The 20,890-nt window shown below is 43.9% G+C and overlaps 1 protein-coding gene across 1 annotated transcript in view; it reads right to left on the reverse strand.

The window, feature by feature from the left end:
- Positions 1-7,188: 7,188 nt before the first annotated feature.
- PRRX2 (paired related homeobox 2) overlaps positions 7,189-20,890 on the reverse strand; it is a 36,370-nt gene continuing 22,668 nt past the window's right edge. The window contains 4 exon segments of the mRNA XM_030206840.1: positions 7,189-7,623; positions 8,838-8,872; positions 8,874-9,017; positions 9,581-9,759. Coding sequence (XP_030062700.1) covers positions 7,503-7,623; positions 8,838-8,872; positions 8,874-9,017; positions 9,581-9,759 — 479 coding nt within the window. The 3' untranslated portion in view covers positions 7,189-7,502.

The following is a 20,890-nucleotide window of genomic DNA, read 5'->3' on the forward strand; positions in this document are numbered from 1 at the left end:
TGGACTCGGTTTGTGTGTCCTTTACAGACAAGCCTATCCTTCCCTCAGGTTCCCCAGTATTGAAAAGGTATGGCCCTAATACCAAGCCCTGGGGAATTCCACTGATCACTTTGACCTAACCAGAGTGGATTACACTTACTATCACTCTCGCTGCATCCTGCCACTCAACCGGTTTTTCACCCAGTTTACATCTTTGTGACCTGTTCTCATACCCTCCTGCTTACTTAACAGTTTGCAGAACAGTATTGAGAGCCTCACAGAAGTCTGTCACCTTCCTCACCTGTCACTGTGGTCACTTCATCAGAGTCTTCAATCAGGTTTGACTAGAGCCCTCTCACCAGTGATTCAAGTAGCTGCACTCCATTTTTCAGCAACGTTGCCCCCTCTTGAAATTAGACTGACAGGCGTGTCCATTTTCTAATTCTTGCTAGATCAGGATTGTCCAACCTATGACCCGCAGGCCAAAACTGTGGTGCCAGAAATTCATATTTTGAGACCAACCTAAACTTCTGGCACTAGGTAGCTCAAGCTCGCAGACAGCCGAGTCACGCAGGGAAGCAAGAATCCACCTGAGCTTCTGCTGCTGGAGCCAGGTGAGGGGAAAGGGACTAGGTGAAGGCTGGGGGTGGGGTACATGACAGAGAGAGTTAATGAGTGTGTGATTCTCAAAAAGAGAGCGTGAGGGCTTGTGCACGCGTGTTTTGGCCTTCCAAATGTTACAAAATATAAAATGTAGCCCCCAATAGAAAAAAGTTGGCTAAGCCTGTGCTAGATGAACCTACTCATGACTGCACCGGGCTATAATTGCACCCTATGTGATTCACCCACTGGTTCACCCACCCCACCTGCTTCACTACTGCCAATATGAGGAGACAGCGGACTGGGAGCAATTTTTGTCCCCCTCCATGTTTGTACCCTGTGCAGCCACACTATTCACACAGCCCTTGGTAGGCCACTGGATCCACTCACCAATTAGCTGGAGTAGATAGAAGTGTTTGGTATTGGTTGGAAGGGAAATTCAAAGAAATAAATAGATCAAAGTCTAGTTATCTGTTAAAAGAGAACAAGTAATTTATATTAGCATACATCTACAAAAGGAACACACTAGATTTTACACCTTAGAAAACACATTTTTAGAGTTTTAAGGGGTAAAATACTACACACAGGGAATTAGATCTCACCAGAGCCGTAGCGAGGGGAGCTGACACCCGGGGCGGGTCGCCGCTGCGCACCCCCCCCCCCTGGGTGCAGCACGGCGCACCCTCCTCCCGCTGGAGCGCACCCCCCCCGGAGCGCATACCTGCAGCGAGGGACGGGCGGGAGGGCCGATCCGCCCCGACTGCACGTTGCTGGGGTGTGTCGGCTCCGCGCTGGTTCACTGCTCTCTCTGTCCCGGAACAGGAAGTAACCTTATCCAGGGCAGAGAGTGCAGTGCACCAGCGCGGAGCTGACACCCCTTTCATTCAATACAGATTTCTTACTACAACATAGACATGCAGGTCAATAAACAAGCTGTAAATGACTAATTCAATACATCTGTGACTGGGTTTTGAGCGTCATCCTCTCTTCATTAGCTAAAACTGAGTCACAGATGTGTTGAATTAGACTCATTTACAACTTGTTTGTTGACCTGGATTTTTAAAAATCCTCATTGACTAATAAGGCAATCACAGTGCTTTCCATAAACAGAGAGTGTGAAAAAGTCCACTTTGAATGTGCTTCTTTATTCATTGCACAACATTTTACAGTATTACTGCTCTGTATTGGAATGGCATTACTCTTAGGCTGAACTTCCGTTGAGATTTTACAGCCCTAGCATCCATGGTAGGACCTCTGTTAGCTCAGATCTAGCTGAAGACAGTCTCTTCTTCACCTTCTGACTAAGATCTAAGTGCATGGTCTAAAGCCTCAGCTGAAATATAAGTAGTACAAGGTTGGTGAGAAGATATTAGACACCATAGGTGAACCTTCAGCCTCACACCCCTCTCAATTAACTTTCAGGTCCCTTAGGACTCCAAGATTTTGATAATTAGATTCCACAATCATAATCATCCCAACATCTCCCCTCCTAGAGATCCTTCTAAACAGCACATAATTGGACATCATACTGTTTAATATTAAACTTTATCCTGGCTGGGGTCCTGGATGTCTCTGTTCCCATTGCTAGATCTCTGGTGCACACACACATGTCATGCATACATACACTTACACACTCATGCCATGTACACACACATACACACACACATGCCATGTATGTATGCACTCATACACGCATGTGTACACATGCACATAATGCAAATCCAAGAAGACAGGAGAAGCCTCCACGGAAAGTTGATTGTGACCCCTGAGGCAGGCGCTTTGACGCCGAAACACGGACCGTGTCGGGTCCTTGATATGAATATTCAGAATAAACTGGTTTTTGATATTATCTCCCTATTGGTGTGCGCATTTGTCAGCCTCTACTTTTGCTGTTTTGCACATGCACATAATATACACATGATGCATAACACACACACACATGCCATGCATGTACTCACACACACATGCACACACCACACACAAATGCACACACACATGCAATATACACATACATGTGTGCACACACATACACACACACTATGTACACATGCATGCACACACACAAACACACACACACACATATATATACATGTATGTGCACACCTGCCACGCACACCACACACACTCTGAAGGAATTTCCAGAAACCACTTATCATGGTAGACAATTTGGAAACTGCCCATCCTCCCTGTGGGGCAAATGTATGGGCCAATGATTCTTTCCATTTGTTTGGCTGTCAGAATCTATTATTTTGCTTCGACTGCAGTTGCTTCCCCCCCCCCCCCTCAACCCCCCCCCCCCCCAAAAAAAAAACTGTCACCCTATCTAACTACCTAGTCTGCTTCATGGTTCTTCTGACTGAGAATCTGTATTGTAAAAGGTTAACATCCTGCCACACAACCCCATTTCCAAAGCACAAGGATTAAACTTCTTGCTGAAAAAAATGAAAACAGAAAGATTACTAATGCCACCAGCAGAGGGAAATATTTCCCAAGGAATGGATTATGCTTCTGTGTCACCAGCTGTAGGTTACTGGACCCTAGAGACGGCAATGCTCTATCCAAACCCACAGCACAGCCACAGGGTCTTGGAGTGCAGCCAGTACAGGGACCTCTCAGCTCTGGGACTGCATACTTCATCTGTGGACAGCAGTCATAGACTCATTACTTCCTCAAAGCTCTGCCACATTGGGTATTTGGCTCAGATAATAGTCCCCTAGAAAAATTCCTCTGCGGTCAGTAAAACTCCTTGGATCAAATCCTAAATCCCACCCCCGTGATTCATATGTTGAGGAAATATCCAAGAAAACAAACCACTTCCATTCTCCTAACAAAATCCCTGCTAAAGTCTTCTCTGACTTTCAAAAGCTGTATATAAATTGGATTCCAGGAAAGGGAGTGAGGCAGGATAAGGGTCCCCAACCCTCCTCAGCACCATATGTTCCCTCTCTCTCTCTCTCTCTCTCTCTGCAGAATTATTGTGTTCTCTCTTCCAGACCATCAGATTTTGTAGCCCAACCTCCTCTGACCCCCACCTTCCCCACCCTTTTCCAGTGGGTCTGCAACAGGGAGGGAGGTGGCTCCCTGGACTCTAGCACATACTTAGAGCCTGTGTCATATGTAGTAACATGACTGGGTTTGGATGTCCTGAGGAATTGTTCAGGTTCTGTGGGATAATAGCATGTGAGCAGAACTTACAGCCATTTTCCTTTTATGACTTAATCAAGGAGGCTGTTCTAAACATAGATTGATGATATGTAGCTCTTCAGATGTTTCCAGGGGGGGGGGGGAACTCCCTGTTATTCCACATGAAAGGATTAATATACCGAGTAACACATGCATCAAGCTTTTCCTACATGAGCACGCAGTTGTGGAATGCCCTACCAACTCACTTGAAAACGATTAACAAAATAACTAACTTTCGCAAATCGTTGAAAACCTATCTCTTTAAAAAAGCCTACCACGAGAATCCATAATTAACTACAATACATCACCACATCTTCCCTTATTTTGACTGTCTTCCCATATCTGCTTGATTAGATCATCTTGTTAGCCTTGATATCTTTGTAACACCAATTGTATCTTTTGTACCCTGAAATGGTGATGCCATAACAGATCTTTGTAAGCCACATTGAGCCTGCAAATAGGTGGGAAAATGTGGGATACAAGTGCAATAAATAAATTAAAAAAATAGCATAATAGGGTTTTGACACTGATACAGCTTGCCACCAACCAGGTTCACTGTCTCACCCACTCTCTCTGCTCTCAGTGCCTGTGTCTTTCCTGTCTCAGTACATGCTGCTATGCAAGTCCTGACTGTCATAGAGCTGACACTCTATGGAAGAAGATTCAGGAGTAACATCATTATGGATTTTCCATGGAATAGTGATGGATTAAAGCTGCCAGCTGGATCCAGATTTGCAGGTTAGGGTTGATCCAGTCCTGGGTTTGCCCCAGTGCATGCTGTGAATGCAAAGGGGAAATCAGAACTAGAAGTCCCTGCATGCAATGGGGTAAACTCAAGAATGGATCAACCCCATCTTGTGAATCTGGATCCAGTTGGCAGCCTTGTGATGGATGCATGGAACCACCTCTCAGCGGAAGCAATAACAGAATGAAAGAAAACCTGGGAGAAGCGCAGAGGATATCTAGCAGGAAAAAGGTGACATGAAAAATGGCTGGGTTTTGTGGGTGGCTCCAGGACTGAGATGGAGTGGGTGGATCCATGGCCCTTGTTTGGAGCTATAGTCTATTTAAAATACTTATATTCTACATGATCTTAGCAATTCTCAGTGGACAATAACAGGCACATGGTTGTGAGGTTGTGTTAATGTAACAATCCACCTTTCACTCCATCAAGGACACACCAAAAGAGGTACAAGCCAGCATTGTGGGAGAGTAGTCTAATAGTTAATGCAGTAGGCTGGGAACCTAAGGAGCTGGTTTTGATTCCCACCTGTGACTCCTTGTGACCCTGGGCAAGTCACTCAATCCTGCATTACCCCAGATGCAAAAAAACAAAACAAAAAAACAACTTAGATTGTGAGTCCCCTAGGGACTGAACAGGACCTACATATAATGTATATGTAAACTACTTTGGATGTACCAAACAAAGGTGGTATACCAAATCCCCCAATACTGCAGCCATAGCATGGCTAGGTCAGTTTCAGCAAGGCTACTGGGCACAGAAATGGCTGGATATTTTGTTTTCGCAGCTGTTTTAGATTGTTTCAAAGTTTGGTGGTAAAATGCAGTTACTTTAATTTAATTTCCTTGGCTATATTCCACAATTTACAAGCATACACTGGGGACGAGAGCAGAAGACAGGAGGGCAGTTGGCTGTTGGGTTAAGCCTGAGTCTTGTACACTCTTCTACCTGGGAAGACAACTGGCTAGGATAAGAAATGATAACCTACAAGTGCCCAGCTTTCTGCCGCTGGCAGCTGGGATAGATCCCTGCAGCATGAACAGGAATAACTGGGCAAACTGGATGTCATGTGTTTTTTCTGCTGTCTTCTACTGTGTTACAGTGATTATTCCTGCCTGTCTCTGCTCCCACTGCTGAGGTCCTGCCAGTTTCTTTTCCCACTTCCAGGATTCTGGCTGTCTCTGCACTCACTGGTGACATCCTGGCTGTCTTTGTTCCTACTGCTGGTGTCCTGTCTATCTCTGCTCTCACTGCCTGAGTCTTGGCTGTCTCACCTTCTGCTCTTTGAGAATGTATAAAGGAAAAAAAGAGTAAGAAGCAATGAAAGCTGAAATAGTGAATCAGAAAACACAAAATTATATCAAAAGATGAACAAAGAAGATGGCCTATGGTGAGTGGAGTTTAAAGTATCCCTTAGATGCTGCATCCAATGGGCCAGGATTCAGATTACTGGACAAAAAATATTTATTTCTCAAGAAGTTCACAAAAGCTGTTTTTATAAAATAGACATTTCAGGAACAACCACCAATGAGAAGAAGCCCTCAGGCTGCTCTATTTGGGTTCTACAGAAAACAGTGTTTGGTTTATGAAATAGGGGAAGAGATTTCAGATAAAGTCTGACATTCAAAAGAAGAGTCTTCACACACAGGGCTAGGGCCAGGCTAATTCTTCACCGTTGCTCTTCAGGAATCAGGTTCAGACCAATGTCTAAAACTTGTCACCTTCTTCCCAGTGTCTCCACCGTTGGCTCCTCTCTCAGCACCTCTATCTCACAATGCCCACAGAGAAAGTGCCTGGCACTGGGGGAAGGAGCCCCTCTGCAGCTTCTGATCCTGACCCCACAGCAGCTCTAGTGACAGTCCTCCAGTCTCTTGCTCCTCTCCTTTGCTGCTGTGACCTTGTGGCCCTTCTGCCCTTGTTCAGGATATCCAATAGGAATTAGGAGAGAAAGTCAGGAAGATCTGGGAGACTTGGACCAGCTGTTTTCTTCTCCTATCAAGGGCATCAAGTCAGCTGGAATAGAAAATCTTTACAAACTGGAACTGGGCTGCAAACTAACATCGATGGTGCATTACATAATCTACAGCCCAAGAAAGGCAGGTCTCCTTTATAAAAAATCTTCAGAAATAAATCAACAATCTGATGAACAACTGTGATAATGAATTCAGTTTATATAAAAATAATTGTCACTTATTTATATTCAGGAAAGTGATAAACTTTTGCCAAGCCCCATATCTACAGGAAAGGGCAGAGGTCATTTTCAATGTCCTTAGGGGAGGTTCAAGTGTCTCAGATGAGGTTATTGTGGCATCTCATCCAAAGCACCTTGGTGCGTTGTTTGCCACCAGCTGGACTGTTTCCACTGAATAAAGAAAGAGCGCTCAGGAATGTTACAAGTCTATCTCAAAAAAAAGAAGGAAAATACTTTTAAAAAGTACCATACACCCTCCTCTACAACATAACAGCTCAGCGCAAAGGTAAATGTAAAAGAGATGTCCCCCAGACAGTATCAGAGAAAAGAGTTGACAAGATGAAAGAAAAGCATGGAAAGGGGACATGAGGGGAAGAGAGAGGGATCAAATGTGAGCCAGGTGAGAGGAGAGATGGAAACATGGTGAGAAGAGAGAAATGGAGGATCAGAAGAAGAGGGAGAGAGATCAGACAAGAAGAGCATGAGAGGAAAGGAAAGAGGGAGCAGGTAGGGAGAACAAAGTGAGAGGAGAGGATAATGAGGAGACAGCAGGGCTACAGAAGGGGAGGATGGCACAAGACAGGAAAGGGTGAAAGGAGGGGGAGGAAGGTGCAGAAGGAGCAGGGACACAGATCAGAGAGAAGAGGGGAAGAAAGGGATAAGAGAAGCAGGGTGAGAGAGGGAGAAGGAAGTACTTGGACATGAGCTGGACAGATGGTCTGTGGCTCTTCTGTCTGCCTCTGATTCTGGATCACATGACGTTCCTGGGGCAGTTCATTTCTTGGGTCTGCATGAGTCCAGTTATTGTCAGTTCACTGTGGGCACCTGGTTCTGGTGCAAGGTAAACTCTTTGGCTTTGAGATGTAAGCTGGCAATGCTATTGGCCATATTCACCCCTATGGTTGGGGGGCCAGTGCCTGACACAGTACTGAGAAGGTAGAGAGAGGAAGAGGGTATTAACAAAACATTTTCTGGGAAACACTCTGGTCTGCAATAGTGACACAAAAATCACTTTAACAATCATCCCCAAAATGAGACCTACACAGTAACTACAATTCTAGGAAATTTCTGGAAGTTTCTACTATCCCTTTTGAGACTGAATCAGATAAAGCAGACATTTCAGAAGGCTTTTATGTACTGTCTGCCATGCACACCCAGAATCCCTACAGAGGCAAAGTGTAGCAGGTTTCTCACCACCCAGTTTCTGAGAATACATGTAGACTATGCATGTGATTCTCTTAAGCTCCCCTTGCTTCTCTTACTAACAGGCAGTGGGAGAGTCCCAAAGTACAGTCATATGCTATCTGGTCCAGAGCAGTAGCGTAGCCAGAGTTTAATTTTTAGATGGGCCTGGAGGTGGACTAGGTGGGCACAGGCCTCGCATTTCCTCTCCACCCGCTACCCCCCCTCCCCGGCTACAGCCCCCTGCACATGGTCAGTTCTGGTCAGTTTTACTGATCTGAAGCACCGTTCTCCCTCCAGCACCGGCGATTCCCATAGCCAGCCCTCTGCCACCGCACGTCGTCGGAGCCTCTTCTCAGGCGCATCCCGCCTACTCTGCAACTTCCTGTTTTCCGCAAAGGTGGGATGCAGGAAGTTGTAGAGTAGGCGGGACGTGCCTGAGAAGAGGCCCCTAAGACGCACGCTGGCAGAAGGCTGGCTATGGGAATCGCCGGTGCTGCTGGAGAGAGAACGGCGCTTCAGGGCAGTAAAAGTGAGCAGATCATGTGGATGGGGAGAGCGGGCAGAAGAGGCTGGGCGGGGCTGGAGCAAAAGTGGCTGGGCCTGGGCCCGTCCAGGCCCACCCGTGGCTACACCTGTGGTCCGGAGAGCACCATCAGTGGGGCTGGAATCAAGGACCAGGCTTGTATCACTTGAGGCAAAGAAGAGAAACATTTCTAAAGATGTGGAATACATGGGTTTCTTTCTTTTAAATGTTTTTTTCTTTTTTTTTTTTTGCAGATTAAGTACTCTGCATCCACTTAGCCATAGCTCTGTCTTTATGATTTCAACTATGATAACAGTCCCACATTCAGAGAACGGTTCCAACTATTTAGGCTCCATCAAGCTCCAGAACAGGAGATCTCTAATTCACAGTGCAATGCTGGGTCCCTTTTCCCAACCAGGTTACTGCTGTGCTACCTGTAGGAGGGGCTGGAGCTCCAGGGTGCATAGTCTGGACTCAGAGCTGTAGTCCCTTGGGGCCATTGGCTGCTCAATGGCTGCCTCCTGACTGTAGGATTTAAGCAGAGACACAGAGCGGCTGGCTAGTATGGCTCTTTCATTCCGTCGGAACTTGGCTCTTCGGTTCTGAAACCAAACCTAGTATAAGACAAAACATATTAGCCACAGAAGTGTGATTGTACAGTAGCATGTATGATAAACATGCAACCGGAACATCATGTGATCTTACAGGCAGCACCCAGCAACTGTCTGTAGAGACTGGAAGTGCAACTGCAAGACATAATCTACAGGTGAGCAGGGTGGAATGAATAAGTAAATTCCATGAATTCAGGTAAATTTTTGCTGCAAATAATTTGCACAAACTTTCACAGGCAGTGGGAGATGAGAATGAGTTGATACCAATTCTTGATTCTCTGATCTAGGACAATGAACCAAACCCAAATTGTGTGCAGTTATTTTTAACTTTATTTGTCCATATGAACATAAGAATAGGTATACTGGGTCAAACCAATGATCCATCTAGCTCAGTATCCTGCTTCCAACAGTGGCCAATCTAGGTCACAAGTACCAATCCCGGGGCAAGCAGTGGCTCCCCCATGTCCGTCTCAATAACAGACTATGCTTGAGTTTCTCTGTGGAGACCACATAAGGCAAAGGATGAGGGACAGAAAGCCAGGTCTGACATGAAGTAGAGCTCTCACCTGTACTCGAGCCTCACTGAGGTTCACCCTTCGTGCCAGCTCCTCTCGGACAAAGGCATCAGGATAGTGTGTCCTCTCAAAGACCCTCTCCAGAGCCTGGAGTTGGCTGCTGTTGAAGGTGGTCCGGTTTCTCCTCTTTTTCCTCTTGGTTACACTGTGGTTCAGACTCCGGCTGTCATCTGAGGCAGAAGCAAAATGTGAAGTTACTCATCTATGCAAATTATTCATTGGTAGTCACAAGAACCCCAGAAATGCAGAGAACTAAACTCAGCATCCAGAGCTATTAGAAGGCACCATTCATATCCTCTCCCAAGGCTACAATGGAGCACCTTCAATATTCACTCCAGAAAAAGAGGGGCACCCTCCATACCCACCTCCAAAGCTACAGGCAACTCTGTCCATACCGACCCCCAGAGCCACAGAGGAGCACTCGCAATGCTACTGGAGAGCATGTACCACACTCACCTCCAGAACAACAGTGAAACATCCTCCATATCCATATCCACCTGCTCTACTACAGCCATAGAGGAGCACTTGTCATTGCCAAACTCTCCCCTCCCTCCTCCCCCTGCCAATACTACAAGGGGACATCTTTCACACCCATCCCTTGAGCCATAGAGGACTATCCTCCATATCCACCCCCCTGAATGCAACCAGGGGACAACTTCCAAATACATTTCCTAAGCTACAGAGGACCACCCTCCATATCCAACTCCAGCACTACAGGGCAGCATCCTTCAAATTCACTCCATATTCACTTCCAGAACCAGAAGGAAATATCCTCTATATTCACCTCAAAATCACTGAGAAGTAGCCTCCATATTCAACCTGAGAAACAAAGGAAGCATCCTCTGTATTAAACCTTTAGTATCACAGGACACTAATCTCATATTCACCCCCAGAACTGCAGGGAAATATCCTCCATGTTCAGCTACAGTATCAGAGGAAAATGTCCTCCATATTCACATCCAGTATCACAGGGAACTATTTTCATATTCACAACCAGAACCACATGGAAATATCCTCCATATTCACCTCCAGTGTCTCAGGGAAGTATCCTCCATATTCATCCAAAGAAGAACAGGGAAGCACCCTCCATGTTCAGTATCATGAGAAAATATTCTCCATATTCACACCCAGAAACACAGGGAAGCAAACCCAAAAGAGATACTGGGCTCTGTTACAGCTTTGGAAAAAATTAGCTTGTATTTCTCTAAAATGGTGACACAAACGTTTATTTTCTCACAAACATTTATGTGTCCATGTTGGCCTATTCATATTTTAGAAATTTATCATTTTAAAATGGATGCTCCTGCCACATATAACCAGTGCATAAATGTCTATTTCACCATGTAGTTTAGAACAAGCTCTACATTGGCAGATCCTTGTTATTAAGTACTAACAAACTTTAGATATCCCAACTTGGATGTCTCATTTGCATAGGCTTTCTAAAATCCATCTCCACATGTATATCTAAAGAAAAGCACAACAGTGCATGAAAAAAACCAGTGCCTCGTAACTTCAGATCCATATTTCTTTTGATAAGATAAAAGAAAACTAGTCACACAGACACTGCATAGCTTATCTCACATTTCAGTATATCTTGTTATTCAAAACTCAGGATAAAAGATTAATTCAGGGGACTGGACAATGTTCCCTTCTTTTCCTTTAAGGGAAACAAACTACCGATCAAATCAGGCTCTCAGCTACCAAATCAGCAAAATAATCAGGCACAGAGTAGAGGAGTGGCCTAGTGGTTAGGGTGGTGGACTTTGGTCCTGGGGAACTGAGGAACTGAGTTTGATTCCCGGCACAGGCAGCTCCTTGTGACTCTGGGCAAGTCACTTAACCCTCCATTGCCCCATGTAAGCCGCATTGAGCCTGCCATGAGTGGGAAAGCGCGGGGTACAAATGTAACAAAAAAAATTTAATAATTACAAATAATTATCATAGAAAAATACAGGTCAGCAGCCAAATTGTAGATGAAACCTCTTCAGTGGACTCACTTGATACATTACAGATTAGCTTCTAAGAGCCAGAACTTGCTGAGTTTGTCCTATGACAAGGCCTCAGCTATGGCTTGTAACACCAGAACCACATGACTGTATTCAGGTAACTACAGGTCTGTAACCAGGTACATAGCTCTATAACTAAGGACATTCCTTCCTGCTGCACATCTTATAGGGGACATGGATAAATCCAAGATACTTAGAGGCTTTGAATAGGGATGTCTCAGCCAGAGCCAAAGATATTTCTCCAGAGCTTCAGAGAATTCCTGAGCCTGAGATCCTTCTCTTATTTAAGATTAACTTCCAGGAAATAAGCTAAAGAACCTCCAGACTGGTAATCATTCATTTCAGAAGCTGTGACTGATGCTCTGGTTGCCTGCATAACTTGCTCGGCCCTGCTCCTTCCTTATAATAATGTCCTTTGTGTACCCAGAACATCAGCTCCTGGCATCCTACCTGAGGAGGATAAGCTATTATCTAGTGTGCCAGACTCCACACAAGCTGTTTTATGAAAAACAGAAGAGGCTGAGCCAGGCAGGAAGAATTTCTATCCCTCCGCTATTGAGAAATACTGCAGAGCAGCAACACCCATCATCACTCAGTGACCATCTTTTCTAAAATTAACTTTTTTGCCGTTTCTTTAGGTCCTTCTCTTTGAGTTCCCCATGTCAGTGATGCCCAATGTTCAATCTCCAGGACTTCCAGAGGTTAAAAAAAAATACTCAGCTTGTGAGTACACATTCCCTAGCTGCCCAATATTCAGTGCTATTTAACCAGCTGGTTAAATTAACCAGCTACCCGCAATTATTCAGTGGGAGATAGCCAGCTATCTCCCACTAAATATTCCCAGTCAGCACTTAGCAGATAACTGGCTATATCGTGCTGCTGAAATAGCAGGCCTATCTTTGCACGTGCTGTGTTTCAGCAATTAGTTTCCTCCAACAGCAGGGAATCTTAGATCAACATCAATTTGGATTTAGAAGAGGTCATGATACAGAGGCATTGCTAATATTTATTTATTTACTGCCTTTTTGAAGGAATTCACTCAAGATGGTGTACAGTAAGAATAGATCAAGCATGAGCAATAGGCAATTACAGCAGTAAAAATATTCAAATAACAATACAAAGTACAGCATAGTATACTACTTACAATGTCAACACATATTGTACACCAAAGCATTTCAACATGCATAATGGTATAAGGAAAGGATTGAATAATACTGCAGATAGGTAAGAGCCCTGGGGAACACCTCTCGAACAGGCTACAAACTCTGAGTTTTCCAATTTGTTGAATACACAGAACTTCCTATCAGATAAATAAGAACAAAACCATAATAATACAGTACCAGCCAATCCTATAGATTGTAACTGGTTTAGCAAAATGTCATGATTGATAATGTCAAAGGCTGCAAAAATATCTAAAGTAACCAACAAAAACTTAGTTCCTTTATCAAAACCAGCTTTAGCATCGTCTAATAAAGATGTGCACCTTTCTTTAAATTGTCACCTTATTCTCTAAATTCTCCTCTTACTCTCTTACCTTTATGTTAACCATCTCTCTGACCTCATGTGCACCTTTCTTTAAATTAGTCACCTTATTTCTAACTCCTCTTACACTCTTACCTATATATTCCATCTTTGCTTATACCCTACGCTGTCAATTAAAATGTTCTATTACGTATTGTGTTGACATTGTAAGTAGTATACTGTATTGTTATTTGAATATTTTTACTGCTGTAATTGCCTATTGCTCATGTTTGAATGGAAGATAATTGTTTAAAACTTAATATTTCTAAAACTCAAATCCTTTTGTTGGCTGGTACTATTAGTATGGATTATCCTACAGTATTTAGTATGAACACAGTTGATAATCCAGTACTTAATGAGATCAGGAATTTGGGAGTACAATTTGATACAACATTGTCTATGAAGAAACATATTCAGATTATGATCTTCAAGGCTTTTTATAAGCTCAAGATTGTGAGACGTATTAAACTATTTGTTACAGTGGATAATTTTTATAAGATTGTTCAATCAGTAGTTTGTCCTTTGTTAGATTACTGCAATGGTCTGCTTATAGGCATTACAGGGGGTTCTTTACAGGCATTACAGGTAGCTCAAAATTCCATTGCAAGAGTGATTAAAGGAGGATCAATCATGTGACTCCCATTTTGAAGTCTTTACATTGGCTTCCTATTAAGTTTCATATTGAGTTTAAAGTTTTTTTGCTGGTTTTTAAAATCCTAAATGGTTATATTTTCCCTACACTCAGTGCCACTCTGAGGTGTTATCAACCTTTATGCTCTGAGATCCTCTCAACAATTACTTGAAGTTCTATCTTTTTGGCATTGCCCTTAGAACTTCATTCGATACAAAATATTGCCCAGTTCAAGAGTGAATTAAAGGCCCATATGTTTATTCAAGCATATGGGTCTTCAGATGTATAGCAATGATTTATTTTTTTTTAGCTATATGAGATATTGTTTCTGTAGTATTGAGTTATTTTGTGTTAGATGTTGTAATGTATGATTTTGTAATATTGTTTTTTAGTCGCATTGAATTATTTTATTATGTATGTATTTTTGTTCCTAGCTTAGTCTGCTTTCGATACAGCGGGTTAGAAATAAAGTTGTATTATTATTTATTATTATTTGGCCAATTTAAACTTAACTGGCCAATGCTGAATATCAATTTGGACAGTTAAGTTTAAACTGGCCAAGAATAAACCAGATATTCAATGCTGGTCACTGGAAACATCTCAACATTGAATATCTGGGCTCAGTACCGGCCATGGGAGGCAGCTCGGCTAACTCCCATGGTCTGAATATCAGCCTCTACACACATTTTGCATTCCCTAAATGACCATAGATTAGTTCTTCCAGGACCATCAGTTGCATGATGGGAATACACTAGGCTTGGAGCTCCCACTTTGTGGAATAGTGTTTCTTTGTCCCTCTGCTCTTGAGTGTGCGTATGAGCAGTTCCAAGCGGTATTAAAAACTTGCTTGTTTGATATTGCCTTTGTGTGGTTCTCAGAGGACTGACTACCAGTTTTGTTGACTGCTGTGTTGGAGATGACCATACCAATTTATTATGCTCCCAGTTGAAGCTATTTTACACTTTAAGGTTTGTGGTTTTGCTTATAAGTTTTTATATGGAGAATTACCTACACATATGGCAGATGCTGTTAGGTTTATCCCAGGGGCGTAGTCAGACACCCAATTTTGGGTGGGCCTGGGCCCAGGATGGGTGGGCAGAATAACTTTGCCCTGTCCCACAAGTGATTTGGTCTCTCCCTCTCTTGCCTGCATGCCATTTGGTCTCTCAAACATCCTCCCTCCCTCCCTCCCTCCCTCGCATGCAGCAACTAATACACACTGCTCATGTTGGCCCCACAGCCCTCCCTCTGATGCAACTTCCTGTTTCCGCACAGAAGGGAATACATCAGAGGGAAAGCTGTGGGGCTGGTGCGAATAGTATGTATCAGTCGCTGCTTGCTGCAGGCGAAGATCTGCTATTTACAAGGAATGCGGGAGGGACAGTTGTTGGGAGTTTTTGGCTGGTGAGGCTTAGGGATCCCTGACAGCCACATCATAGGTGTGCTGCTACTGGGTGGGCCTGAGCCCAAAGTGGGTGGGCCTGGGCCCATCCAGGCCCACCCTTGGCTACGCCACTGGTTTATCCTCAAGGAATACAAGAGAGAAACTATTATTGAGGTTTCCCTCACCAAAAACCGTAAAATCTTAAGATTGATAGGCAATTCATTACCCTATTAGGCATCTGAAACACTCTTCCTTTATCTGTTAGGGGAACTACAGATTATCTTTGTTTTAGAAAATTACTGAACACTTTTTTGTTTAGAAATATGTATTAGGCCTGTAACGACCATAGGATAACTGATGTTGTTTTAGTTGGTATCTTTTGTTATTGTGCTGAATTTGTATTAATTTTCATTTCAATGTAATTCCTAGTTACTGTCTAGTTGCTCTTATTGTTAGCCACTTTGAACCTGAATGGTAACTGCGGGTTATAAGATATTTTTAATATAATGTAATATAATTAAGCTTGGTCTTATTTAACTGTTCTGTTTGATTTTCACTTTCCTATCTTTTACTGGAGTTTCCTTACATTTTCTTTTTAGTGCGTTAACTGCTTTGACTTGTACATCAGATAAGGTGGTCTAGAAAATCTTAATAAAGATAAAGATAATCACAATCAAGTTGCTCATTACACATTATGCAGTTCATGGTCCCAGAACCTCGGTTTAGTAGAAAGTTCCAGCTTATCTCATGCATGCTATTTGTGACATTTGAACTAGGTCCCATCAAATTCAGCCTTTCTAACATAGCAAGAATATACACAGGGAAGCAACTTGCAAAAATCCATAGACAGTAAAATTCACAGCCTTGGCATACATGTCTTTGGTTTTGATGTTGTGCAGTGCACAGAGGACCCATTTCCTGGATGCACAGTGCATGTTATAATTAACTTTCCTCAACATTAGGCGATGGATTTAATGCTGACCTACTACAAAAAAATGTCTTTTTAAACCAGTTAGCACTCTGTCAAAGTATTTCATTCTTGATTCTGGAGGCCTTTTAATTCCCTTCTGAAATAAAGTGGGAACTTTTGAAGATTTCTCCTGTATTAATAACACTTTGAAACAGCACCACCAGCAGAAGCCTGAGCATTATACACTGCCCTGTTACCGCTGGGTTAGTGCGGGAGCCCTTACCACCACCTAATAGGTGGTGGTAAGGGCTCCGCACGAAATGGCGACATGGTAAGTGCAAATTTACCACATGGCTGTTTTCTTTTTTGGGGCTTTTTACCAATGCAGTAAAAAGGGCCTCAGCGAGTGGCAAAAATGCCTGCTACCATTAGCTCAGGGCCCCTTTTACTGCAGTTTAGGAGTGACCTAGTGGTTAGGGTGGTGGACTTTGGTCCTGGGGAACTGAGGAACTGAGTTCAATTCCCACTTCAGGCACAGGCAGCTCCTTGTGACTCTGGGCAAGTCACTTAACCCTCCATTGCCCCAGGTACAAATAAGTACCTGTATACAATATGTAAGCCGCATTGAGCCTGCCATGAGTGGGAAAGCGCGGGGTACAAATGTAACAACAATAAAATAAATAAAAATAGAGCAAGGAGCAGAGCTGAGAAAGAGGTAAATAAGTTTTCAGAGTAAATGGCTCCTGTGGCGTTCCTGGGGGGGGGGGGGGCGGTGGGTGCGGTCTGCCCCGGGTGTATGCCGCTGGGGGGGGGGGGGGCGCACACCTGCCCTTCGTCATTCCATGCTCCCTCTGCCCGGAACAGGTTTCTTGTTCTGGGGCAGAGGGAGCATGGAACGAATGAAGGACATGCGCGCGCGGCACCCCCCCAGCGGCATGCACCCTCGGGGGTTTCTTTCGTGGGGGGGTGTCCTTTCGCCAGGGGGGGTCACGCTGCATCCGGGGGGGCGCTGCACCCGGGGGCGGGGCGCATCGGTGATCCGCACCGGCTGTCAGCCCCCCTAGGAACACCACTGAATGGCTCTACTGCTCTCCCTTCTGCATTGAAGGGAAGGGACACAAGCTTTGATGACCTCACTAGCTACAAACCAAATTCAAAATCATTTTATCCTTGAGAATCTTCTTCTCCAAACAGGATTTCAATTGTAGGCTTCTTTGCCTCTTAGGTACAGTAATAATGAGACAAAGAGGAGCATTTTCAAAAGAATGTCCAAATCAGAATTGGGACATCCTACTGATAACATCCAAAAAAAAAAAAAAAAGTCCCATCTCACAAACCATTTTTGAACAGGATACATGGTGGGGTTTCCTGTTCAAAAATATGTGAGAAGGCTGTTCTTGCACTGAAAACGTCCAACATGAGCAGCCATTTTCCAAAATGAAATGTTCTAAAATATGAATGCCAAAAAAACAGGCACAAAAACGTTTGTCTGGCATCATTTGAACAAAAATGGCTACACAGATGTCCCCACATAGAGGAAGAGCAGCCTAGCGGTCAGTGCAGGTGGACCTTTAAACAATGGGATCCAGGTACAAATCCCACCTTAATTCCTTTATATGTTATTGTGAGACCTCTAGAAACAGATAAAAACCTATTGTACCTAAAGGTACATCACTACAATAGCCATCACGCTTGCAGATGTCTTATAATTCAGGTATAGTAGGTATTTCTATGTTCTAGGAGGGCTCACTTATTTGTATAGAAATGAAAGAAGTTAAAGTGGGAGATACACCTGGGTCCCATTGTTCAAGGTCCACTGCACTGACCACTAGGCTGCTCCTTCCATTTGCTTGCTTCTCTATTAAGAATTACCATAATACCTGAAGCTGTCATAAAGCCTGGTATCCATTGTCACTTTCACTACTTAGGGGGGAGGGAGGGTTTCACTGAAGAGGAATCTACACATTTTCTTTCCTCCTCCAAACTGACTACCTGTTCCTCTGATCCTATTCGCCCCCCCCCCCCCTCATCTACTCAGCACTATCTCTCCTACTGTCATCCCTTCTATCTGTTATATCCTCAACCTTTCACTTTCCATAGCAACTGTTCCTAATGCCTTCAAACATGCCGTAGTTACACCACTTCTCAAAAAACCTTCATTGGACCCTACCTGCCCTATTATCCCATATCCCATTGTTGTCTTCACTTTCTTCATCTCAAGCTATTCTTGATCCACTTCAATCTGGCTTTCACCCTCTACATTCTAAAGTATCCAATGACCTGTTCCTGGCCAGATTCAAAGGTCTCTATTCTATCCTCATCCTTCTCAATCTATCTGCTGCTTTTGACACGAGCACTACTTACTCCTTGATATGCTGTACTCACTTGGATTTCAGGGCTCTGTTCTTTCTTGGTTTTCTTCTTTTCTCTCCCATCACACTTTTAGTGTATGTTCTAATGGATCCTCCTCCACTTTTATCCCTCTCTCAGTTGGTGTACCTCAGGGCTCTGTTTTGGGACCTCTTATTTTCTCCATCTATACTTCTTCCCATGGTGCTCTGATCTCCTCCCATGGTTTTCAGTATCACCTTTATGCTGATGACTCCCAGATCTACCTCTCCACACCAGAAATTTCAGCAGGAATCCAGGCCAAGTCTCAACCTGCCTGTCTGACATTGCTGCATGGATATCTCACCATCAACTGAAACTAAACATGGCCAAGACTGAGCTTCTTATCTTTTCTCCTAAACCCTCCTCTCCTTCCACCATTCTCTGTGGATAACAATCTCATCCTCCCTGTTTCATCAGCTTGTAAGCTTGGGGTCATCTTCGACTCCTCTCTCTCTGCACATACCCAATGGACTGCTAAAACATGTCATTTATTTCTTTATAACATCATCAAAATCCTCCCTTTCTTTCTGAGCACACTACCAAAACCTTATCCCACACTCTTATCACCTCTCGTTTAGACTACTGCACTTGCTTCTCACCAGTCTCTCCTAAGCCATCTTTCTCCCCTTCAATCTGTTCAAAACTCTGCTATACAACTTATATTCCACCAGCTATGCTCATATTAGCCCTCTCCTCAAGTCACTTCATTTGCTCCCTATCCGTTTCCCCATACAATTCAAACTTCTCTTATTGACTTACAAGTGCATTCACTCTGCAGCTCCTCAGTACCTCTCCACTCTTATCTATCCTACACTCCTCCCCAGGAACTCAATTCATCGGGTAAATCTCTCTTATCTATACCCTTCTCCTCCACTGCGAGCTCCAGACTCTGTTCCTTTTATCTTGCTGCATCATACACCTGGACTAGACTTCCTGAATCAGTACATCAAGCTCCAGCTCTGGCCATCTTCAAATCTAGGCTAAAAGCCCACCTTTTTGAAGCTGCTTTTAACTCCTAACTCCTATTCACTGGGCTGCATAGAGAGGGGTATAACCAGCAGAAGAAAGGAGGTGTTGATGCCCCTCTACAAGTTGTTGGTTAGGTCCCACTTGGAGTATTGTGTTCAGTTTTGGAAGCCATATCTTGTTAAATATGTAAAAGACAGGAAGTGGTGCAAAGAAAAGCTACAAAAATGGTATGGGATTGCGTTGCAAACCGTACGAGGAGAGACTTGCCGACCTGAACATGTATACCTTGGAAGGAAAGGAGAAGCAGGGGTAACATGATACAGACGTTCAAATATTTTAAAGGTGTTAATCCGCACACAAAGCTTTTTCGGAGATGGGAAGGCGGTAGAACTAGAGGACATAAATTGAGGTTGAAGGGGGGGCAGACTCAGGACTAGTGTCAGGAAGTATTTTTTCACGGAGAGGGTGGTGGATATGTGAATGCCCTCCTGCAGGAGTTGGTGGAGATGAAAAACGGTAATGGAATTCAAACGTGCGTGGGATAAACACAAAGGAATCCTGTTTAGAAGGAATGGATCCACGGAATCTTAGCGGAAATTAAGTGGCGACGCCGGTAATTGGGAAGCGAAAACGGTGCTGGGCAGACTTCTATGGTCTATGCCCTGATCGTGACTGAATAAATAGGGATGGGCTGGAGTGTAAATTTTAAGGGGTTTCGACATTAGCTTCAGAACTTAGTACAAGAACAGTGCTGGGCAGACTTCTACGGCCTGTGCCCTGAGAATGGCAAGGACAAATCAAACTCTGGTATAAAGTATCACATACCATGTAAAATGAGTTTATCCTATTGGGCAGACTGAATGGACCGTACAGGTCTTTATCTGTTGTCTTTTACTATGTTACTATCAGGCTCATTTTCGAAAGAGATGGACGTCCAAAAAGTGACATAAGTCGTCACTTGGACGTCCATCTCACAGAGACGTCCAAATCGGTATAATCGAAACCCGATTTTGGACGTCTTTCTCAGAAGTCCGTCGCAAGGACGTCCAAATCTCAAGGGGGCATATTGGAGGTGTATTCAAAGCAGGACTAGTGGTCACTAACCCCTTCCCACCCTCAAAAAACATGATTAAAAATATTACTTGCCAGCCTCTATGCCAGCCTCAGATGTCATACTCAGGTCCATGACAGCACATGGTAAGGGAGCTGTGTACCTGGGAGCATTTTATGAAGTCCACTGCAGTGCCCACTAGGGTGCTCGACTGCTGTCCTGGCATGTCAAGGGGACCAGTGTACTAAAAATGCTGGCTCCTCCCACGTCCAAATGGCTTGAAGTTAGACGTTTAGACTTGGATGTTTTGGTATTTTCGAACACAAAGATGGACGTCCATCTTTTTTTGAAAATGGCCTTCTCCCCGCCTCCGAATTTGGACATTTTACAAAGACGTCCAAATTCCATGCCCACACTCTTCCAAAAAAAATAAATACT

Source organism: Microcaecilia unicolor, chromosome 6 (assembly GCF_901765095.1).
Source record: "Microcaecilia unicolor chromosome 6, aMicUni1.1, whole genome shotgun sequence".
Classification (NCBI taxonomy): Eukaryota; Metazoa; Chordata; class Amphibia; order Gymnophiona; family Siphonopidae; genus Microcaecilia; species Microcaecilia unicolor.